At 45.4% G+C, this 21010-nt stretch overlaps 1 protein-coding gene across 12 annotated transcripts in view; it reads left to right on the forward strand.

Moving 5' to 3' along the window:
- Positions 1-16620, forward strand: part of LOC135544413 (glutamate receptor ionotropic, NMDA 1) — a 31209-nt gene extending 14589 nt beyond the window's left edge. For 4 of the 12 annotated variants that reach the window (XM_064971997.1, XM_064971998.1, XM_064972000.1 and 1 more), the window contains 12 exons: positions 470-634; positions 776-894; positions 1262-1374; positions 1627-1775; positions 2042-2199; positions 2710-2871; positions 3135-3244; positions 3605-3750; positions 4056-4112; positions 8865-8891; positions 9679-9792; positions 13119-16620. In XM_064971997.1, coding sequence (XP_064828069.1) covers positions 470-634; positions 776-894; positions 1262-1374; positions 1627-1775; positions 2042-2199; positions 2710-2871; positions 3135-3244; positions 3605-3750; positions 4056-4112; positions 8865-8891; positions 9679-9792; positions 13119-13187 — 1389 coding nt within the window. In that variant the 3' untranslated portion in view covers positions 13188-16620. The other 8 variants (XM_064972005.1, XM_064972007.1, XM_064972009.1 and 5 more) reach the window with 6 other exon arrangements.
- The last annotated feature ends 4390 nt before the right edge of the window (positions 16621-21010 follow it).

Raw genomic sequence — 21010 nt, forward strand, 5'->3', positions numbered from 1 at the left:
GAGATGTGCTTTTTGCATTTGTAACGTTTTGAAAATGACACAGAATCCTCTTATGTTACTGCACTCACAAACACTGTTTTCACTAACTAAATCACTAACTAAAATAAGTTCTTTAGCCGAGAGAGCCATGGAAACCTAGGGTCCCACCACATTGGGAACTTTAGTTCCGTGTTGGAGGGACAAGGTGGTGGTGAGACCCACGCTGATCTGTCAGGATTTACTGAACAAGCAAGATAGGCTGAATGGAGCTTCTCTGGAGAGCCAAGCTCAGTTACCACATCTCTGAGCCAGAGAATACCATTCAGACCATACTGCTCATTTTCATTTGGGTTAATGGCACCCAGGTTTTCATCTTTGGCTACTCACCAGAGTCAAGAGAGGGCTTACTTGTTGTTTCTGATATAGAACAATTCATTCTGAAATTCATTGTCAGGTTGGTTTGGTTATTATTTACATCCATCTACCACAGGTGAACAACAGCAACAAGAAAGAGTGGAATGGCATGATGGGAGAGCTCCTGGGGGGTCTGGCAGATATGATCGTTGCCCCGCTGACAATAAACAACGAACGAGCCCAGTACATCGAATTCTCCAAACCTTTTAAGTACCAAGGCCTAACCATCCTCGTTAAAAAGGTATGTCCCCGAATTCCTCCCAAAACCTATGAGACAAATTGAAAGTTCATACAAACCATACCTGATTTAGTCCTCATTGCAGATGGGATGGTTGTAGACTGTAAGTGGTCTGTGAATGACTGTCGGTGCTGTGTGTTACAGGAAATCCCTCGCAGTACACTGGACTCGTTCATGCAGCCGTTTCAGAGCACACTGTGGCTGCTGGTGGGTCTTTCGGTGCATGTGGTGGCGGTGATGCTTTACCTACTAGACCGGTTCAGGTACAAGGGGATCCATGTGTCCGTCTGTCTATATGTGTGTATATGTGTGTGTGTTTGTGTGGGTGGGTGCTTACGTGTGGGTGCATTCGTGCACACGTGTTTTTGTGTGTGTGTGTGACATACTCTACCTCTGCTTATGCTCCAGACCTCTCCAGATGCTTCACAGTGGATGAGGGGACAGAGGTGAAGACTGGCTCCAATCATTCCACTGCTCTGCTCATCTGGCCTTCTCTTTCTGTTTTCTTTCTGTGCTCTCGTTCGCTCTTACGTAGCCACTTACACAGACTTCCTCCCTGTCTAGTGTTGCCAGGGTTTTCTCCTCTGTCTTCTCGTGTATGTCTCACTTCACATCTTGCTCTCTCTCTAGCCCGTTTGGGAGGTTTAAAGTAAACAGTGAAGAAGAAGAAGAAGACGCCCTCACCTTGTCGTCAGCCATGTGGTTCTCCTGGGGAGTGTTGCTTAACTCCGGTATTGGAGAAGGTAGGAGAATTACTATCACTAAATAACCGCTAAAGATCAGTACAGTTGTTACTATACTAGCTAGTTAGTGTACTATTTCTGCAAATACTACCAGTTTGTGATACTGATATTAACTGTGGAAATATTGCATGTCGATAAATAATGTTGCATGTCATATTTGGGAGATGCTACACATACATCGATATATTGAGCCACATTTGATGTCCCATAGAGTGAACATAATGTAATGTTTAATGGGCTTTTCTTATCCAGGCGCGCCGCGCAGCTTCTCAGCGAGAATCTTGGGCATGGTGTGGGCCGGCTTTGCCATGATCATAGTGGCATCGTATACTGCCAACCTGGCTGCCTTCCTGGTGCTGGACCGGCCTGAGGAGCGCATCACCGGCATCAACGACCCGAGGGTGGGCATAAAGAAATAGTCCTGCTTTAAATACATACAGAGAATCTCTGAGTACACCTCCACCTCGATAACTTGTGGATAGTAGGTTGCATACTACCAAAAATGTACATGTTTAGCGAGGTGCGAAAATTATTGGGGGTGTAAATGCTGTAAAGTAAGTGGTTGTGTAGCGTCAAAAGTTTTCATTTTTACAGAATTCCAGAATTAGTCAACTCTATGTGAATGCTGAATGTAATGTTCCCTCCAACCATTCCTATCCTTCAACAGCTGAGGAACCCATCAGACAAGTTCATCTACGCCACAGTGAAGCAGAGCTCTGTGGACATCTACTTCCGGCGGCAGGTGGAGCTTAGCACCATGTACCGCCACATGGAGAAGCACAACTACGAGAGTGCCGCTGAGGCTATCCAGGCCGTGCGCGACAAGTGAGTCCCGGCCGGGCCGGCCTGGCCTGGGCGTGTCGGCCGGAGCTGGTCAGATAGTCAGGTTAGGGAGAGAGAGAGAGGGTCAGTCAGTCAGACCTGGGGGTTCTGGACCTCTGGAACAGTGAGACCCAGCAGGTCTTACTGCAGCGCTCCTTCTGGTCCAGGCCCATCATCCAGCCAAGACAGATCCAGGCTCAGACTTAGAACAGGGCTGCATGAACTGTGTCAGTAGCACTGACACCAGTCTATAGTTGAGCTAACGTTGAGTTGAGGAGCACCCTTTTTCAGGTTTTATCCAAGACGAGCTTCTTTGAGGTGGGGAATCCAATGGGGGACGCGCCGTCGTCCGTCCGGCATTGGATTTCATTTTTCAAGCGGCGGTAGACATGGCTGGTAACGCTGACTCACACGCTTTGTGTGGCCAAAGGGGAGCCGTAAATGTGTGTATTGACAATCACTGTACTGTTGCACCGTAACCCCCTCCTCCCCCCTGCCTCCCTCCGCCAACAGCAAGCTGCATGCTTTCATCTGGGACTCTGCGGTGCTGGAGTTTGAAGCCTCGCAGAAGTGCGACCTGGTGACCACGGGAGAGCTGTTTTTCCGTTCGGGCTTTGGCATAGGCATGCGCAAGGACAGCCCCTGGAAACAGAATGTGTCCCTGGCCATTCTCAGGTCTGTCCCAGCTCAAGCAGCATTGTGTGTATGTTGTTATTTTTATTTTCCTTTTTTAACCATCCGACACACCGCTGTGTCAGCTCTCTTCTCTCTCTGTATCTCCTCATTCCTGCCCTTTGACTGTCTGTTAGTCTGTCAGTCAGTCTGTGTTTGTTTGTGTCGTCTGTGTTAGTGAAATTCTGGGCTTTCTCTTCTGGAGTGTATGGCTTGGCTTTTTGTTAACTGTCTTACCTCTCTGCCCACTCCCCTCACCCCTGCAGTTCCCATGAGAATGGCTTCATGGAAGATCTAGATAAAACCTGGGTGAGATACCAGGAGTGTGACTCACGGAGCAATGCCCCAGCCACACTCACCTTTGAGAACATGGCAGGTAGGGTTCCTCTTTTGGGTTTTAAGAAACCTAAAAGTGATTGGACAAAAACTACAGTGTTAAGGTACTGTAGCCTTTTTTTTTGTCCAATGCTTCTTTTTTTTTTGTTACGTGAAGTGTGTACTGTTAAAGTAATTTGTTGTGGGTTACTGTAGTTCTAGTTGTTATAGTTGTGATCCTAATATCAACTTGCAAGGTTTGCAGCGGACGGCGTGAAGTGGAAGCAGGTCGACGAAAGGACAGCAACCGTTGACCTATTAGACTAGATTCACACAGACACAGTCGTGGTCAGTGGGTTGCGGTCAGTGTCAGACGGCGACTCACCACCCATCCCTGTGTCTGTCTGTCTCTGTCTGACAGGAGTGTTCATGCTGGTGGCTGGAGGCATAGCAGCAGGGATCTTCCTCATCTTTATTGAGATCGCCTACAAGCGACACAAAGACGCCCGAAGGAAGCAGATGCAGCTGGCCTTTGCGGCCGTCAACGTCTGGAGGAAGAACCTGCAGGTATGGCATCTCTTTCCCCCCGTAAGCACTGGCACCCGGGGGGGGGGAGGGCAGAGATGGGCTGAGACACGCCCAGCATAGCCCTTCCTGCAGGTTCCTCCAATACAGGTGTACGACCAATCTTTTTTTTTTGTGTCACTATTAGCATCCTGTCTGACCTTGTTGCCAACTGGTGACAGTCACTCACGGATTGCTGTGTCACAATCAGTGATGAAGTTGTTCCCAAGGCATTACCATGAGCCACCGTGGGTCCATCCTCCAGTCCCTTAGACCAATGGCCCCTATGTCTCCTCTCTGTGCTGCAGGACAGTAAGGAGGCCTCTGGGAGCCAAGCTGTGGGCGCATCGATGACCCCATCGTTAGTATGTAACATAGACAAGAGCCATCTCCACCCCACGTCACCCTTCGCTTTTAGAATAAGAGTTAAGCTAAACCAAAAGTAGCTCTAACATGAGAACATTTGAAACTAAAATATGCATTCCACGTTCATGGCATGAGCCAGTTAAGCCTTAACACTTACTTTAGCACGTATGCAACGCAAGAACACAATTAGCTGCGCAAAATGGCCCTTCTGCGTACTTGCTTTGTAAAAATATGTGTGCAGCCCAAAATGTATAATGCATTGCAACTACGCAGAACGGCCATTTTGCGTAGCTAATTGCGTTGTTGCATTGCATACCTGCATAGGATATAAATTTGACTTTGTATGCTGCTGCTATAATGCTTTTAGGCTTTGTAAGGTCAGATGATGAGGACATGCAGGGGAATAAGGTAGTCGATGAAAGTAATTTAAATAAGGAGAATCTCACATAACTATGAGATTCAAAGATAAATCTCATGCTTTTTAATAGCTGTAACAGTGTGTTGTTACACTGTCATTTCTGACCCCGACTCTCCTATGCTTGACATCTATACTTGTCCAGTATTTACATCACTCCATCCCCCAGTTTCCCCACCCCCTACAGTGTTTATGGACCCTAAACATGAGAGTCCTCTCAGAGAAAGCCTGCGTGTCAGTGACTTATTTCAGAACGGTGGGCACCTAAAGATAATCAGGCAAAAACCATTCCAGCTACAGCTGAGTTATGTGCTCGCGCCTCAGTGCATCTAGTCACTGAAGAACATGATTTGCCCTTAACTCCAATATCTTCCGCTGTGAAGCGTTGGTGCCCCCCCAACTCCCTCATTCGCCTTTCCGCATCATCCCGCCCCACCCCTACCTACCCTACCTCCCACCCTGCGCTGACCTATCATCCTCAGCAGGAGGAGCGTGGTGTGGGGGTACATGGGAGGGAGGTGACGGGGGCACACGAGCTGAGACGGGCAGTGGACACTGTGAGCCTGTGATGTGGCTCTGGCAGCCAGCCTGCCCCCATGCTGGCTCTTTGTTAAGCACTCACAAAAGGTCAGTGGTGCACCGGTTGTATTGACAGCAGGGTTGGAGGAAGGTACGGTAAGATCACAGTCTCCAGTGTGTGTCAGCAAATCAATGTCCTTCCGAGACGGTCTGTCATCTACCTTACGACCAGATGTAACTGTTGTCCATGTCTTCATGTCTGTGTACATGTATAGGCACATACAGTAGACAAATGCATGCAGGCGCCCGCTGAGAAAGGAAAAGGTCTGTGTAATATCTGTGTTAAAGACAAGGTTATGTTGACACAGTTTATTAATAATTCCAGCACTACTGAACAAAGATGTCTTCATCCATGCAAATCGTACACAGCATTATTCTCAATAGGGCCTAGAGCTAATATGGGGTTCACATGCTTTAAACAAATGACAGTTTTCTGCTCTTATTCCTTAACTGGAGTATCATGCTTGGAGTAGCAGAAGCGAGCAAATCATTGAATCTAATACAGTATGAAATGAACATGATTAAAATTAATTGTCTCTCGATGCCATCAATATGATTACTTACAGAGGAAGTATAATTCATACAGTATTTCACACTATTCAGTATACACGATTATCATAACAACAGGGTTCGGTGACAGTTTATGTGAACTTTTCCTTTCTCTGTGGGTATTTCCAGCTAGGTGTCCAGCATCATTTTTACTGCTAGTGTGTTTGTATTTTTATATTTTTGTTTGTTTTTATACTTCTGTGCATAATGCAACATGTTTGTATATCTATGCCTTCCAACACAGGTACCTCCAGAGGACGTGCAATTCTGAATAACCTGTTTGAGTCCCTCTTAGCGTTCACTATATTGCTGCTCTGAATTGCTTACACCTTAGTATCTTCTCCAGTAACTAACCGACCCATTCCAGCTCGGGCTAAATTCCATTTGGAATTTCAATTCACTTCCTGAATTGATTCAACTGAATTATAATTTACCCCAACTCTCAGCACCTTTGTTTGCTTGTATCTACTGAAAAAGCATTGTGAACTGAATCTGTCCCCCTCCCTAGTTTAAGAGAAGCTACGGTATCAAGCCGTTCGTTTTCTCTGTTGTGGCAGGTCTTATTCAGAAGTGCACTGCCTAAAAGTGGAGGAGATATTAGGAGTGAGATCAACGAAATGTCAACGAGAACTAATGCACTCTAGTGGCTGTTGTTTCCTATTGGAGACAGGAGACATGCGTCCAGTGGGAAGCTTCCTCCATTGGACCAGCATGCTTTGCATGACCGGAACTTTGCAAACACAGCACTTCACAAGCGGTCGGTGTCGATTGATGTCATGTGAGACCTGGATATTCTACGCTGAAAAGTACAACAAGAAAAAACAATTTTGACGAGAAACAGAAAAATACAAAATAATATAAAAAACAATGCTTTGAGTTGCTTGGGCAATGAGCATTATTTTTTTAATCTAAATGTCTCTATGCCTCATCTTTACCTCACTGATGGAGTTTTAACATGAGGTGACTTTGACCATTGACTAACGTCTAGATGTCATCTTCCAACAGGAAATCCATTTTATTTACTTTTTTCTCACTGGTGACTTGTCCATCACTCCTCAGCCAATCAGCTCCACCCATCTTCCACACCACCCAATAGAACATCACCTCTTAATGCTGTGGCATTAAGATAATGGGGATGGTTTGGGTGGTGATGGGTGGCTCAAACAGAGGCCCAGTCATGTGATCTGATGACAGGGGATGTTCTGTGGGTCCAGTGCTGGCCTGGGTTGACTGTCATGCTTTATGTTTTTTTGTCTCCTTCTCTAGCCCTTCGCTTACTGTCCCCGCCAAGCTCTTCCCATCCTTCCGTACCCCTTTCTGCATGTTCTCAGATTAAATTCACACCACACTGCCCCCCAAGTGCCTTCTCAACTCCTAACTCACCTTACTCTCTAAATCTTTTACCCATCCACTCCTAGGGCCTCCCCATTCCCTATGACTAATTCACCTTACTCTACATCTCTTACCATTTATCTAGGCCTAGGTCCTCCCTAACTCCTACATCTCTTAACATGTATCTAGGCCTAGGACCTCCCTAACTCCTACATCTCTACATCTCTTACCATTTATCTAGGCCTAGGACCTCCCTAACTCCTACTCTCTACATCTCTTACCATTTATTTAGGCCTAGGACCTCCCTAACTCCTACTCTCTACATCTCTTACCATTTATCTAGGCCTAGGACCTCCCTAACTCCTACTCTCTACATCTCTTGCCATTTATTTAGGCCTAGGACCTCCCTAACTCCTACTCTCTACATCTCTTACCATTTATCTAGGTCTAGGACCTCCCTAACTCCTACTCTCTAAATCTCTTACCCATCCACTCCTAGGGCCTCCCCATTCCCTATGACTAATTCACCTTACTCTACATCTCTTACCATTTATCTAGGCCTAGGACCTCCCTAACTCCTACATCTCTTAACATGTATCTAGGCCTAGGACCTCCCTAACTCCAACTCTCTACATCTCTTACCATTTATTTAGGCCTAGGACCTCCCTCACTCCTACTCTCTACATCTCTTACCATTTATCTAGGCCTAGGACCTCCCTAACTCCTACTCTCTACATCTCTTACCATTTATCTAGGCCTAGGACCTCCCTAACTCCTACTCTCTATATATCTTACCATTTATCTAGGCCTAGGACCTCCCTCACTCCTACTCTCTACATCTCTTAACATGTATCTAGGCCTAGGACCTCCCTAACTCCTACTCTCTACATCTCTTACCATTTATCTAGGCCTAGGACCTCCCTAACTCCTACTCTCTACATCTCTTACCATTTATCTAGGCCTAGGACCTCCCTAACTCCTACTCTCTACATCTCTTACCATTTATCTAGGTCTAGGACCTCCCTAACTCCTACTCTCTATATCTCTTACCATTTATCTAGGCCTAGGACCTCCCTAACTCCTACTCTCTACATCTCTTACCATTTATCTAGGTCTAGGACCTCCCTAACTCCTACTTTCTACATCTCTTACCATTTATCTAGGTCTATTTTTTAGGCCTAGGACCTCCCTAACCCCTACTTTCTACATCTCTTACCATTTATCTAGGTTTATTATTTAGGCCTAGGACCTCCCTAACTCCTACTTGCTACATCTCTTACCATTTATCTAGGTCTATTATCTAGGCCTAGGACCTCCCTAACTCCTACTCTCTACATCTCTTACCATTTCATCTAGCTAACCATCCCCATCCAGACCTCACAACAACTTGGCCAAAACCTCTCATGCCGCCTATCACCAAAACCTTCCCACACCCCTAACCAGCTCGCCAAAATCTCTCATATTTCTAAATTCCACCCCCAATCCCTGCTCTACCTCCAGTTAGTAGTATATTGTATATAGTACATATATTATTCCATATACTACCACCCCATCACCATATATTTCACTCCCTAGGGAATTTCCATTATACCCAGCCACAGGTATAATGACTCAAGGAGCTTAAATTATATACTATTATTTGTTGTTGTTTATCTTATGTTGGTATGCATTTTAGTCGCTCCCCTGCCTTATAGAGCACCTTTTTATGACTGCTTGGCTTGCGCTGTGGTTTGTTTCCTTTGCTATCTTTTCTATTGGCTCGTTTGGTTCCCTTGGCTTTGCTTCTGGATCTTAAAGTAATAACTATCTAATAGCAAGAAGACGGATGTTTATTTATTTTTCTTTTCTCCCCCCCCCACCTCCTCCCCCCATGCAGCCCTCTTCCTCTCTAGAGACTCAGGATGTAAGAATACCTTAATATGAGCTTTTGCACATGAACACTGCCACGTACCTATAGAGAGTAGCTGTGGGGCACTTTGATGGCATGAGGGAGGGAATAAACACAGTTGATGTGTGAACATGTTGTAAGGATATGGTTAAACATGGGTTTTTGGAAGATGTTTGAACCTCCAATGAATGCAGTTGATTCTGTTGACTGTGACATTTCATAGTCATAGTATACTGCCCATTTAGTTGTTCCTCAGTCCTGGCTACTGTTTATTTTCTCTCTGAAAGGTTGTGTGTCTTGGGGTGAAGGGGTGGAGGTAGGGTGGAAGTGATTATGTGGGTGTGTGTGTGAGTAAGAGTGAGTGTGTGAGTAGGATGTGGTAGATGATTAAAGCAGCATATCACAGGTGTCACCTACACATGCTCCTCAAACCATTCCAATACATTTCTAGGGGCATGGGGGTGTTTGGATGTGTCAATGCTTGGCTAGGTATTTTCCATCATGTCCAGTCCCACTATGATGAAATGGCTGCTAGTGTAAAAACATTCTTATGGGATTGGCCAGACTACAGTCCCAGGCAGTCCCACCACTAAAAGAGGTGCAAAACTCCTGTTGCCTCCAATATCCAATGGAGACAACTTTGTGTCGGGAAACTCACCTCATACCACTTCAGATAGTGAAATGGAAGAGGGAGGGAGGGAGGGTGTGGAGAGAGGGTGAGTGGGTGAATGGGTGAGACTGAGACCAAGGTATCACTCCACCCCAAGAATATGAATAATTGTTCTACATATATTTATTTTAGGATAGGAAAAGTGGTAGAGCAGAGCCCCCCGACCCCAAAAAGAAAGCCTCTTTTAGGTCCATCAGTACCTCCCTGGCCTCCAGCATCAAGAGACGTAGGTCATCCAAAGACACGGTAAGGAGATGAAGAAGGGAACAACATCTTCCCTTACTCTTCCTACTCTTCTCTCTCTTTTCTTTTTCTCTACCTCTGTCTCCTCTTCTCTCTCAATCTTCCTCTTTTTCCTCTGTCTTTTCTACCGCCATTCCCATCTCTTAATTGTGAGAGAGACCCATTTCTCTCACCCATCCTACATGGCTCAGCAGCCATGGCCACATGTCTGTCAGTCCACCATCGATCAGCCATCCAACCAGATGCTATTTGTAAGCCGATGCCCCCTACAGGATGCTAGGCAGCAGGGCAGAGCAGGGCAGGGACTTGAGCTGGTGTGCTGGCAGTGGGGAGAGCAAATGCAGGGCCAGGCTGGGCTGGCTTCATGGGATTAGTGGGTGTAGTACTGGAAGAGAGGGCAATTCAGCAGTCTGTCTTGCTTGTTTGGGCTGCTCTTCCTCCCTGCCAATGATCTGGATGTGGTTTTGACCAGTTTGTCTCTTGGTGACTTTGTAGTGTGTGTATGTGTGTGTATTTGTGTTAGTCTCCTGTTTCTTTGATTGCCTGATCCTGTTCAATCCATCTTTTATACACTTCCGTTTTGTTTGTTTGTTGGTTTTGATTTCAAAGCATGTGCCAACGTTATGCCATTTGCCAAAGTCAGTCAACCGTTCTGAAAACAAACTAACATATTTTTTTTTTACCAACAGACCATCTATTTCAGGATTTTCTTCGTGGAGTTATATTATTAGATCTACTGTCTACTTTTGATTTGTCATGTTTACTTTGTGATGTTTGCAATCATATTGTCTGACAAAAGGATTTTCTGTGTCAATTTTGCATGCATTTTAAGGTCTATTTCTAGGTTGTTAACGCAGGTGGTTCTATTGTGTCTTCCTCTGTTTGTTGCCTTTCTCGGCTTGAGATTCTTTGAAGCATCACGCTTCTATTGTGTCCGCAGCTTAGACCCACTATAAAAAGAACTCAGGCCTTATTCACCTCTGTTTCTATTGGAGTCTTGCTGCAGCACAATAAGAGTGGGATGCTCTCTCATTTTCTCCACAGTCCAGTTGGAAGGGCCTGCTCTTTGCTGGTGGGGAGGCTCCTTCACAGTGGCCTGACAATCCAGTGAATTGCAACGTTCTCTGTTCTGCTGTTCACCCTAACATAGCTGGCTGATGTCCAAAATCTAAGTTAACCAGCTATGCTCAATCCGGATTTAGCTGAGAGTTGCACAGTAGATATCAAAGCTTTTAGGTTTTCCTTAATTACTTATTGGCCAAATCGAACATGGAAAAAAGTTCTCTGTTGGTCTGTCTTTGTTTGATTTTCTCTTTTTTTCTTGATCTTATATCTATTGTCTCTGACATTTAGAGTGATGTTATTCCTTTGATCCAAATCAAAACTACAAATCTGCCATCCGCCACCTACTATCACCTGGAGGTGTTTCTATAGAATTGGTCAACTATTGGAGTGGAGAAGATGGAATGACTGTTGCTGTTGTGGGAGGTTTGGGATGGTGGTTTGGGAGTTATCGTGCTCTTACACAAATCTATGGTGAAAAAGAGAAACCACACAAGTTACAACTAGATTATAACCAAATATGTACCATCCTCAATCTTTGACCATTATTTTGATTTTATATAAGTGTTCTTCTTTTATATTAATGGTTATCAATGGACTTTTGAGTGTCAGTGTCCCTCACCCACATGCCACACTGCTCCTCTCTCCCTCTACAAGCATGTGAATTACTGTTATTGTTGTCAGTAGTGGTACTAGCAGTAATACTAGTAGTTGAGATAGATGTAGTAGTATCAGTAAGAGATATTATTTTAGTACTAGTAATTGTAATAATACAGAAGTCATTGTGGTAGTGGCCATACTGTAAGTATTGACGTATTGAAGGGTCTCTCTTTTGCTGGTCCACCTTCGGCTAGTAGGGGGTGCTCTAAGTGATACCACTAACAGCAGGCCCCTGAAGTAGCCCCACGTGGTTGTAGCCCTGTGGTGATGCAACGTTTAGATCTAAGTGTTAGGTCTTTTGTAATTATTAGTCAAACATCAGTGTTTTTTTATATCTGTAATACCCTATGATGATGTTGACCCTTGACTTAGCATGGTAGTTGCATCATAACTTATAAAACGCAATATGGGTCAATGCTTGAAGAAAAACATCAACACAGCTTAAAATGAGACAATCATCAACATCTAAAATAATAATAATAATAATTATATGTGGATTTGCGAAATTGACACACAAAATAGATTTCATCAATAATTAAAAATTGATTTTTGTGAAGATAGAATGGATGGAGGTACACGGTGGATTATGATTGGCTTGTACTGAAGTGACCCTGTTCATCAAGCCATTTTCTTTAAGTCTTTTCACAGCGTGAAAAGGTGATGTTAATCAGGTTTTTCCAACTTTTGCACTGTAAATCGGAATCAATGGCAAAGTAAGTTGGATTTCGATTTGACATGTTGGAAACAACGCTGATGAAAACAGTATGTCTTGTAGGTAGCATGATTCAGCACAGTGGTATGGTAAGGAATTATAGGAAGGCAACAAACTTTACAAAAACACTCCCTTATATTTTGCAAGATCAGTTCATGGCCATATTTGCAATGCATAAGGAACAATCCACAACAATTGCAGTGGTTAGTGATATTGCTACAGCGTCACTTGCTAATGGAACCATCCTTACCATTGTCAAGTATGTTCCCTGACATTAAGCCCAAGGCAGATTACACAATCAATGACACTAAGTTACGCAATCCCAAAGTCACAGTTGCCATAGTAACTGAGCACCTGCATGGAGCTGGGTATGTTGCTACCCAGCACTGTAGATACCCATTAAAATCAACAACTCTGCTCCTCTGGAGTACAGTGAAATATGGCCTGGAAGTAAGAGTCCAACTGCACAGCACTTTGAACCAGCCGAGAGGCTCAAGCATGAACCATATTTTTCTCTCAGCTTAGCTGCGGAAAATTCAACAATGTCTACATACAAATGAGTGGTCTTATTTTTTGGCTGATTCAACTGTGTTCTACGCTCTGGGCCTTACCTCCACACCACTGTAGTAATATGATAACCCCCCTCAGACAGAGCAACCAACACATGTATTTCCATGGTTGTATTGTACTAATCTGAGAAACCCACAATGGAACCAAAATGTTTCCACCTTTCCTAACTACACTGCCTTTGGGGGGGGTTATAAAACACCTCTGCTTCGACGATTTCGACTGAAATGGAGCATAGATGTTCTCTTCTATATCAGACTTGTGTTTTAGGGCTTTTGTAGGGGACTGACCGTGGCTCAGTTTTCTCATGTTCTCTCCATCTCTGCAGCAGTACCCACCCACCGACATCACGGGCCAGCTCAACCTGTCCGACCCGTCTGTCAGCACGGTGGTGTGAGAGGGACAGAAGGAGAGAGCAACATTCACTCCTTGGAGAGAGAGAGAGAGAGAGAGAGAGAGAGAGAGAGAGAGAGAGGGTGGGTGGGTGGACAAAGAGAGGCTTCCCCCAGCTCGCTGCATTACTGCTGAAGCTAGTTGTCCCATTGGCTTTACAGTGGAGCCATGGAGATAACCCTACATTGAAGATAGGACTGATCTGATCATGGCACTTGTTACAGCTGGATCTAGCCCGGCATTAGTCAGCTCTAGGGTTCTGAGCTTACTTACACATACTGTGTTTTTTTCTGTTTTCTCTAGTCACGCTCAATTTATGCTTAAAACAGTCCTATCTTTGTCTAAATTGACTTACTGCAGTGCAGACATTGTGGTGTTGGATACAAGTACTATTTAATATATCTACATTATCAATGTTGCAGTTTAAAAAGTCCTGTTTAGTTATATGACTTAAGTAGAAAAATAAGTGGACTTAAGCACTGTACATATCCTTTAACTGACAAGAACTGACTGTAACACACATTATCATTTCACAGTATGAAAGGTACACTGCTAAATATCAACGTTTAAGAAATACCTGTCTTTTAACTCCACATATTTAAATAAAATATGTCTTTGATAAGTTGGACATGTTTTAATAGTGAGAACATAAACTTCTGTGCCAATATAATATTTTGAAGCAACGATACTAGAGATGGAAGCATGCATGTATTGTAAATGCATACCCACTGGGCACAGACATCAGTTCAACGTCTAGTTTGAACTTACATTTTGTTGAGTCTTCAACTAATGTAAATTTAACGTAAAATCGACAAAACATTTCACCATGTCATTGGATATAGATAAACGTTTGGGTGGAAAAAAACAGTGCCCTTACGTTGATGACTTTTTCCAAGACCAATCAGTTTTCCACATTGATTCAACGTCAGCGCATAGATTTTTGGCATTAAAATGACATGGAAATAATGTTGATCCAACCAGTTTTTGCCTAATGAGTAGATGCAAATGAGTATTTATTGAATGAATTATTTGTCCCCATGGTGTTAATACTTATACTGCTATTCTAATCACGGACGTTTTCAGAGATACAAAAATAACTATCCAGTAAGTATTATCCTTTAGCGAACCTTGAAAACGTTCTGCCTGTGACGTAATGTTCACATTTACCTGTATTTGGTCCAATGAGGTCTTTACACCTTTGGTATTGAGAAAGTGGCAATACTATATTCTTATTTGAAGGGGATTTTCAATCACTAATCCAGTTCGAAACTATAGGAAATATGTTATTTGTTATCACTCTCTGAAAGTATACTATCAATGTTTCTTAATCCTGGTCATTGGGACCCAAATGGGTGCACATTTTTGTTTTTGCCCTTGCACTACACACCTGATTCTGCTAATCAAAGGTTTGATAATTAGTTGATTAGTAGAATCAGGTATGTAATGCTAGGGCAAAATCTAAAATGCCTACCCATTGGTCGTATTCCCCTGCTCAGATGTTGCTGACACATGCGAGATCTTACACAGCCTGGATAGGTATTTTACATATTAGCTTACCACATCATATGTAATAGCAATCTGGTACCAGACTCCACAGTCGATGACATGACACGCAACCATTTGTTGATGCATGCAATGTCTGGGAAGGGGAACATGACCTTTGTTATCGGCCATATGTTTGGGAACACCCTCTCCCTTGCTTTCATTAGTCTTTCTCATCTCCAGTTTCAAAGGGTTGCATCAAAGAGCCAGGTTTTTCACCCAACCAGCACTTGGTATTTCATGCAAAAACCTCCTACCTGTGCACAACAGTCTATCTTCCATTTGCACTTTGGTATGTCTTACATGGAAGGAACCCAAGTGAATTGATAATTCAGCTTAACTTGCAGTCTTTGTGCTGTGAGGTTGTATACATATCTTGGTTAGATGCGAAAACGGGCCGTTTCCCAGGCTCTGGAGTTGAGAAACAACTGAGGTATATTGAAAGAAAGACTATTGCACAGTTCTGGCATGGCACTGCAGAGCACTTTAAAGGGATACTTCGGGATTTTGGTAATGAGTCCCTTTATATACTTCACCAGAGTTATCTACTTTGCCAAGTCATGGATACCATTTTTATGTCTCTAGTATGAAGCAAGTTAGAGGTAGTTTCACGAGTCAATGCTAACTAGCGTGCTAGAAGATACCCATAAACTTCCAGTCATTGCACTAACACTAGTTAGCAATTGCGCTACCGGTAGTTAGCAAATTAATTCAAACTGCACGCAGAGACATACACATTTTATCCACAAGTTCATCTGACTGGGGAAGTAGATAAAGGGCCTCATTGCCAAAATCCGGAAGTATCCCTTTAACTTGAGGGCTTCCCCATACTGTTCCCATCAACAAGGCTAATTGAGATATTATTATGCATTCAGCAGGCAAGTACATAAAAATGTATATGAATAGTAGTAGAAAAAGGCTCACAACAGAGATTATGGTCTAATTGTTATAATATGCGTATCTCATACAAACACACATTTCTTTATTTGTTTGGTGGCCAAGTTTTCTATGAAACATGTAGATTGTAGTACTTCGCTGGAGAAAAAAACACAATATTTGTCTATTTAAAGCACTAAAACAGCATTTAGTTTCTGAATGTGAAATTTGATCATTTAAAAAGTTACTTCTGGTCATGTTCTCATTCTGGCCTATGCATGCTTATGTGTGTTTAGCAGTATTCTTGTTTGGTTCTTGAATGCCTACTGATTATTGGCCATGCAGATCTTGTTTCGTTTTCTGAAACGCATACTATGAATGCAATGTAAATAGAATATTGCACTTGTCGTAATACTGCTGAAGAGAATGTCATTTTCACACACAAACACACACACACACACACACACACACACACAATCACCCTCAATGACACACACACATGCACTGTACACATTTTTAAGTTTTATCTCCTCAATTATAAAGATGATATAGAAAATGATTTTCAATAAAATAATATTGTTTGTATAGATGCACTTGTAAATAAAATGTACCTATTGCCAAATGTAATTATAGATGCTTTCATTTTTGCACATATACAACGTTGTCACGCCCTGGTCGAAATAAATTATGTTTATCTTCATTTATTTGGTCAGGCCAGGGTGTGACATGGGTTATTGTGGTGTGTTTTTGTCTTGGGGTTTTGTGGGGTGTCTTGCATAGTCTATGGCTGCCTGAGGCGGTTCTCAATCAGAGTCAGGTGATTATCATTGTCTCTGATTGGGAACCATATTTAGGCAGCCATATTCTTTGAGTGTTTCGTGGGTGATTGTTCCTGTCTCTGTGTTTATGTTCACCAGATAGGCTGTATAGTTTTTCACGTTCCGTCTGTTGTTTTGTACATTCAGTTTTTTCATATCTAGTTGTATTTTCATTAATAAACATGAGTAACCACCACGCTGCATTTTGGTCCGCTCCTCCTTCAACAGAAGAACGTTGTTACAGAATCACCCACCACAACAGGACCAAGCGGCGTGGTAACAGGCAACAGCCGCAGCAGGAGCAGCGTAACAAGACTTTTTGGACTTGGGAGGAAATCCTCGACAGGAGAGGACCCTGGGCTAAACCAGGGGAGTGTAGCGGCCCCAAGGTGCAGCAGGAGAAGGAATGGACATGGGAGGACGAATTGTTCGGAGAAGGATCCTGGGATCAGCCTGGAGAATATCGCTGCCCCAAAGAAGAACTGGAGGCGGTGAGAGCTGAGAGGCGCTGGTATGAGGAAGCAGCGCGGCGACGCGGATGGAAGCCCGAGAGTCAGCCCCAAAAATGCCTTGGGGGGGGGGGGGCTCAGGGAGAGTGTGGCAGAGTCAGGAGTCAGACCTGAGCCAACTCTCCCTGTTTATCGTGAGGAGCCAAGGAGGAGACCAGAACCAGAGCCGGTGTTGGAGGTGAGCGAAGCAGAGACTGTGAAGGAGTTAATGGGGAAATTGGAGGAGAGAGTAATGAGGGAGTTGCTGTGTTGGTGCATTAAGCATGATATTCGCCCGACGGAGCGTGTCGGGGATTTGATGGCACCTGGGTCAGCGCTCCATACTCGTCCTGAGGTGCGTGTTAGTCGGCTGGTTAAGATGGTGCCAGCCTCACGCACCAGGCTTCCTGTGCACCTTCCTAGCCTTACACGTCCTGTGCCAGCACTGCTCTCAAGATCTCCAGTACGCCTTCACGGTCTAGCCCATCCTGTGCCACCTTCACACACCAGTCCCCCGATGGCAGCTCCCCGCACCAGGCTTCCTGTGCGTGTCCTCGGCCCAGTACCATCAGTGCCAGCACCACGCATCAGGCCTACAGTGCGCCTCGCCTCTCCAGCGCTGCCGGAGCCTTCCTCCACTCCTGCGCTGCCGGAGTCTCCCACCTGTTCAGCGCTGCCCGGGCCTTTCTCCTCTCCTGCGCTGCCGGAGTCTCACGCCTGTTTAGCGCTGCCCGAGCCTTTCTCCTCTCCTGCGCTGCTGGAGTCTCCCGCCTGTTTAGCGCTGCCAGAGCCTTCCGCCTCTACAGCGTTGCCGGAGTCTCCTGCCTGTTTAGCGCAGCCAGAGCTGCCAGTCTGTATGGAGCAGCCAGAGCTGTCAGTCTGCATGGAGCAGCCGGAGATGCCAGTCTGCACAGAGCTGTCAGTCTGCATGGAGCAGCCAGAGCTGTCAGTCTTCATGGAACAGCCAGAGCTGCCAGTCTGCATGGAGTAGCCGGAGCTGCCAGTCTGCATGGAGCTGCCAGTCTGCATGGAGCTGCCAGTCTGCAAGGAGCTGCCAGTCTGCAAGGAGCTGCCAGTCTGCAAGGAGCTGCCAGTCTGCAAGGAGCTGTCAGTCTGCAAGGAGCTGCCAGTCTGCAAGGAACTGTCAGTCTGCAAGGAGCTGCCAGTCTGCAAGGAGCTGCCAGAGCTGCCAGTCTGCATGGAGCAGCCAGAGCTGCCAGTCTGCAAGAAGCAGCCAGAGCTGTCAATCTGCATGGAGCAGCCAGAGCCGTCAGTCAGCATGGAGCAGCCAGAGCCGCCAGTCAGCATGAAGCAGCCAGAGCTGCCAGTCAGCATGGAGTAGCCAGAGCCGTCAGTCTGCCAGGATCTGCCAGTCAGCCAGACTCTTCCAGATCTGCCAGTCAGCCAGACTCTTCCAGATCTGCCAGTCAGCCAGACTCTTCCAGATCTGCCAGTCAACCAGACTCTTCCAGATCTGCCAGTCAACCAGACTCTTCCAGATCCGCCAGTCAGCCAGACTCTTCCAGATCCGCCAGTCAGCCAGACTCTTCCAGATCTGCCAGCCAACCAGACTCTTCCAGATCTGCCAGCCAACCAGACTCTTCCAGATCTGCCAGCCAACCAGACTCTTCCAGATCTGCCAGCCAACCAGACTCTTCCAGATCCGCCAGCCAACCAGACTCTTCCAGATCCGCCAGCCAACCAGACTCTTCCAGATCCGCCAGCCAACCAGACTCTTCCAGATCCGCCAGCCAACCAGACTCTTCCAGATCCGCCAGTCAACCAGACTCTTCCAGATCCGCCAGTCAGCCGGGATCTGCCAGAGCCTTCCTCCTCTCCACTGCTGCCGGAGTCTCCCGCCTGTCCGGCGCTGCTGCCAGAGTCTCCCGCCTGTCCGGCGCTGCTGCCAGAGTCTCCCGCCTGTCCGGCGCTGCTGCCGGAGTCTGAGGAGCCCCTCTGTCCCGAGCTGCCCCTCTGTCCCGAGCTGCCCCTCTGTCCCGAGCTGCCCCTCTGTCCCGAGCTGCCCCTCTGTCCCGAGCTGCCCCTCTGTCCCGTTTTATTTAGCAGGGTTGCCGTGGCTAGGAGGTCACGGAAGCGGACAAGGTGGGGGAGGACTACGGTGAAGTGGGGGCCACGTCCAGCACCGGAGCCACCACCATGGACAGACGCCCACCCGGACCCTCCCTATTGTTTTGATGTGCGTCCGGGAGTCCGCACCTTAGGGAGGGGGGTGTTCTGTCATGCCCTGGTCGAAATATATTATGTTTATCTTCATTTATTTGGTCAGGCCAGGATGTGACATGGGTTATTGTGGTGTGTTTTTGTCTTGGGGTTTTGTGGGGTGTCTAGCATAGTCTATGGCTGCCTGAGGCGGTTCTCAATCAGAGTCAGGTGATTATCATTGTCTCTGATTGGGAACCATATTTAGGCAGCCATATTCTTTGAGTGTTTCGTGGGTGATTGTTCCTGTCTCTGTGTTTATGTTCACCAGATAGGCTGTATTGTTTTTCACATTCCGTCTGTTGTTTTGTACATTCAGTTTTTTCAAATCTAGTCGTATTTTCATTAATAAACATGAGTAACCACCACGCTGCATTTTGGTCCGCTCCTCCTTCAACAGAAGAACGTCGTTACAAACGTAGCCTACACACATTGCAATCTAGCTTGGGACACAAATTCTGACGTCTGTATTGGTTGGACTCCCTGAGTTGTGCATCATTTTGGCGGGTGGCGATGGAAAATAACCCTACCACAATATAGCCAGCAACAAGGCATATGTACCAGTAACTGCCAAAATTAAAGGAAACACCAACAAAGTGTCTTAATAGGGTGTTGGGCCGCCACGAGCCAGAACAGCTTCAATGAATCTTGGCATACATTCTACAAGTGTCTGGAACTATTGAAGGGATGTAACACCATTCGTCCATGTGAAATTCCATCATTTGGTGTTTTGTTTATGCTGGTGGCACCGCTCCAGAATCTCCCATAAGCGTTCAATTGAGTTGAGATCTGGTGACTGAGAAGGCCATGGCATATGGTTTACATAGTTTTCATGCTCATCAAACCATTCAGTGACCGCTTGTACCCTGTGGATGGGGGCATTGTCCTCCCACGGGGGCACAGCCATGGGAGCTGAAATAATGGCCCCCCAGCATTTTTATACATGACACTAAGCATGACGGGATGTGTATTGCTTAATTAACTCAGGAACCACATCTGTGTGGAAGCACTAGCTTTCAATATAGGCCTACTTTGTAGCCTATTCCTAGAGCTGAATTGGGTTAGCAAATTGGAGCCCTTTACACCTCCTTGCCCTCAGAACAGCCTCAATTGGTCAGGGTGTCAAAATCTATGTCATGGAAAGAGCATGAAAAAGCGAAAACCTACAGGATGGTAGCTCTCCAGGAACCCTGCAATACATACAGTATATTATGAAGGCACACAACTTTCACTGGGGACGGAGACTGTTCCAGGCAGCTGGATTTAGGACCACCCGGACACCACAGAGAGGGCGGAAAGGCAGTGTGAAGGCAAAGCTTCTGATAGGCTGGCTGGACCAGCACGGGAGAGTTGAACAGAGGCAGCTGCAGAGCAGGCAGAGCAGCAACTGGCTACTCTTTAGTTGACTGATGTAGCTGACAAGGTAACTGCTGTATAACTTAAAAGAAACAAAACTAAACTCGTGTTTTTTCCCAGTGCTGAGCTAATATTGTAATTGACATGCAACGTTAGCTAATATTTCATCCCCTCTTAACTGGGGTGAATGAATTAGATAGCTACTGTAGCTACCACAGTCAGTTCAGCTCTAGCTCTAGCCTCTAGAAACTACTTTTTCAACCACTCCACAAATTTCTTGTTAACAATCTACAGTTTTGGCAAGTCGGTTAGGACATCTACTTTGTACACGACACAAGTCATTCTTCCAACAATTGTTTACAGACACAGAGTGAATTAGAAGTGAAATAATCTATCACAATTCCACTGGGTCAGAAGTTTAAAGTCACTAGGTTGACTGTGCCTTTAATCAGCTTGGAAAATTCCAGAAAAGTATGTCATGGCTTTAGAAGCTTCTGAAAGGCTAATTGACATCATTTGAGTCAATT

The sequence above is a fragment of the Oncorhynchus masou genome, chromosome 8, assembly GCF_036934945.1.
Source record: "Oncorhynchus masou masou isolate Uvic2021 chromosome 8, UVic_Omas_1.1, whole genome shotgun sequence".
Taxonomy (NCBI): domain Eukaryota; kingdom Metazoa; phylum Chordata; class Actinopteri; order Salmoniformes; family Salmonidae; genus Oncorhynchus; species Oncorhynchus masou.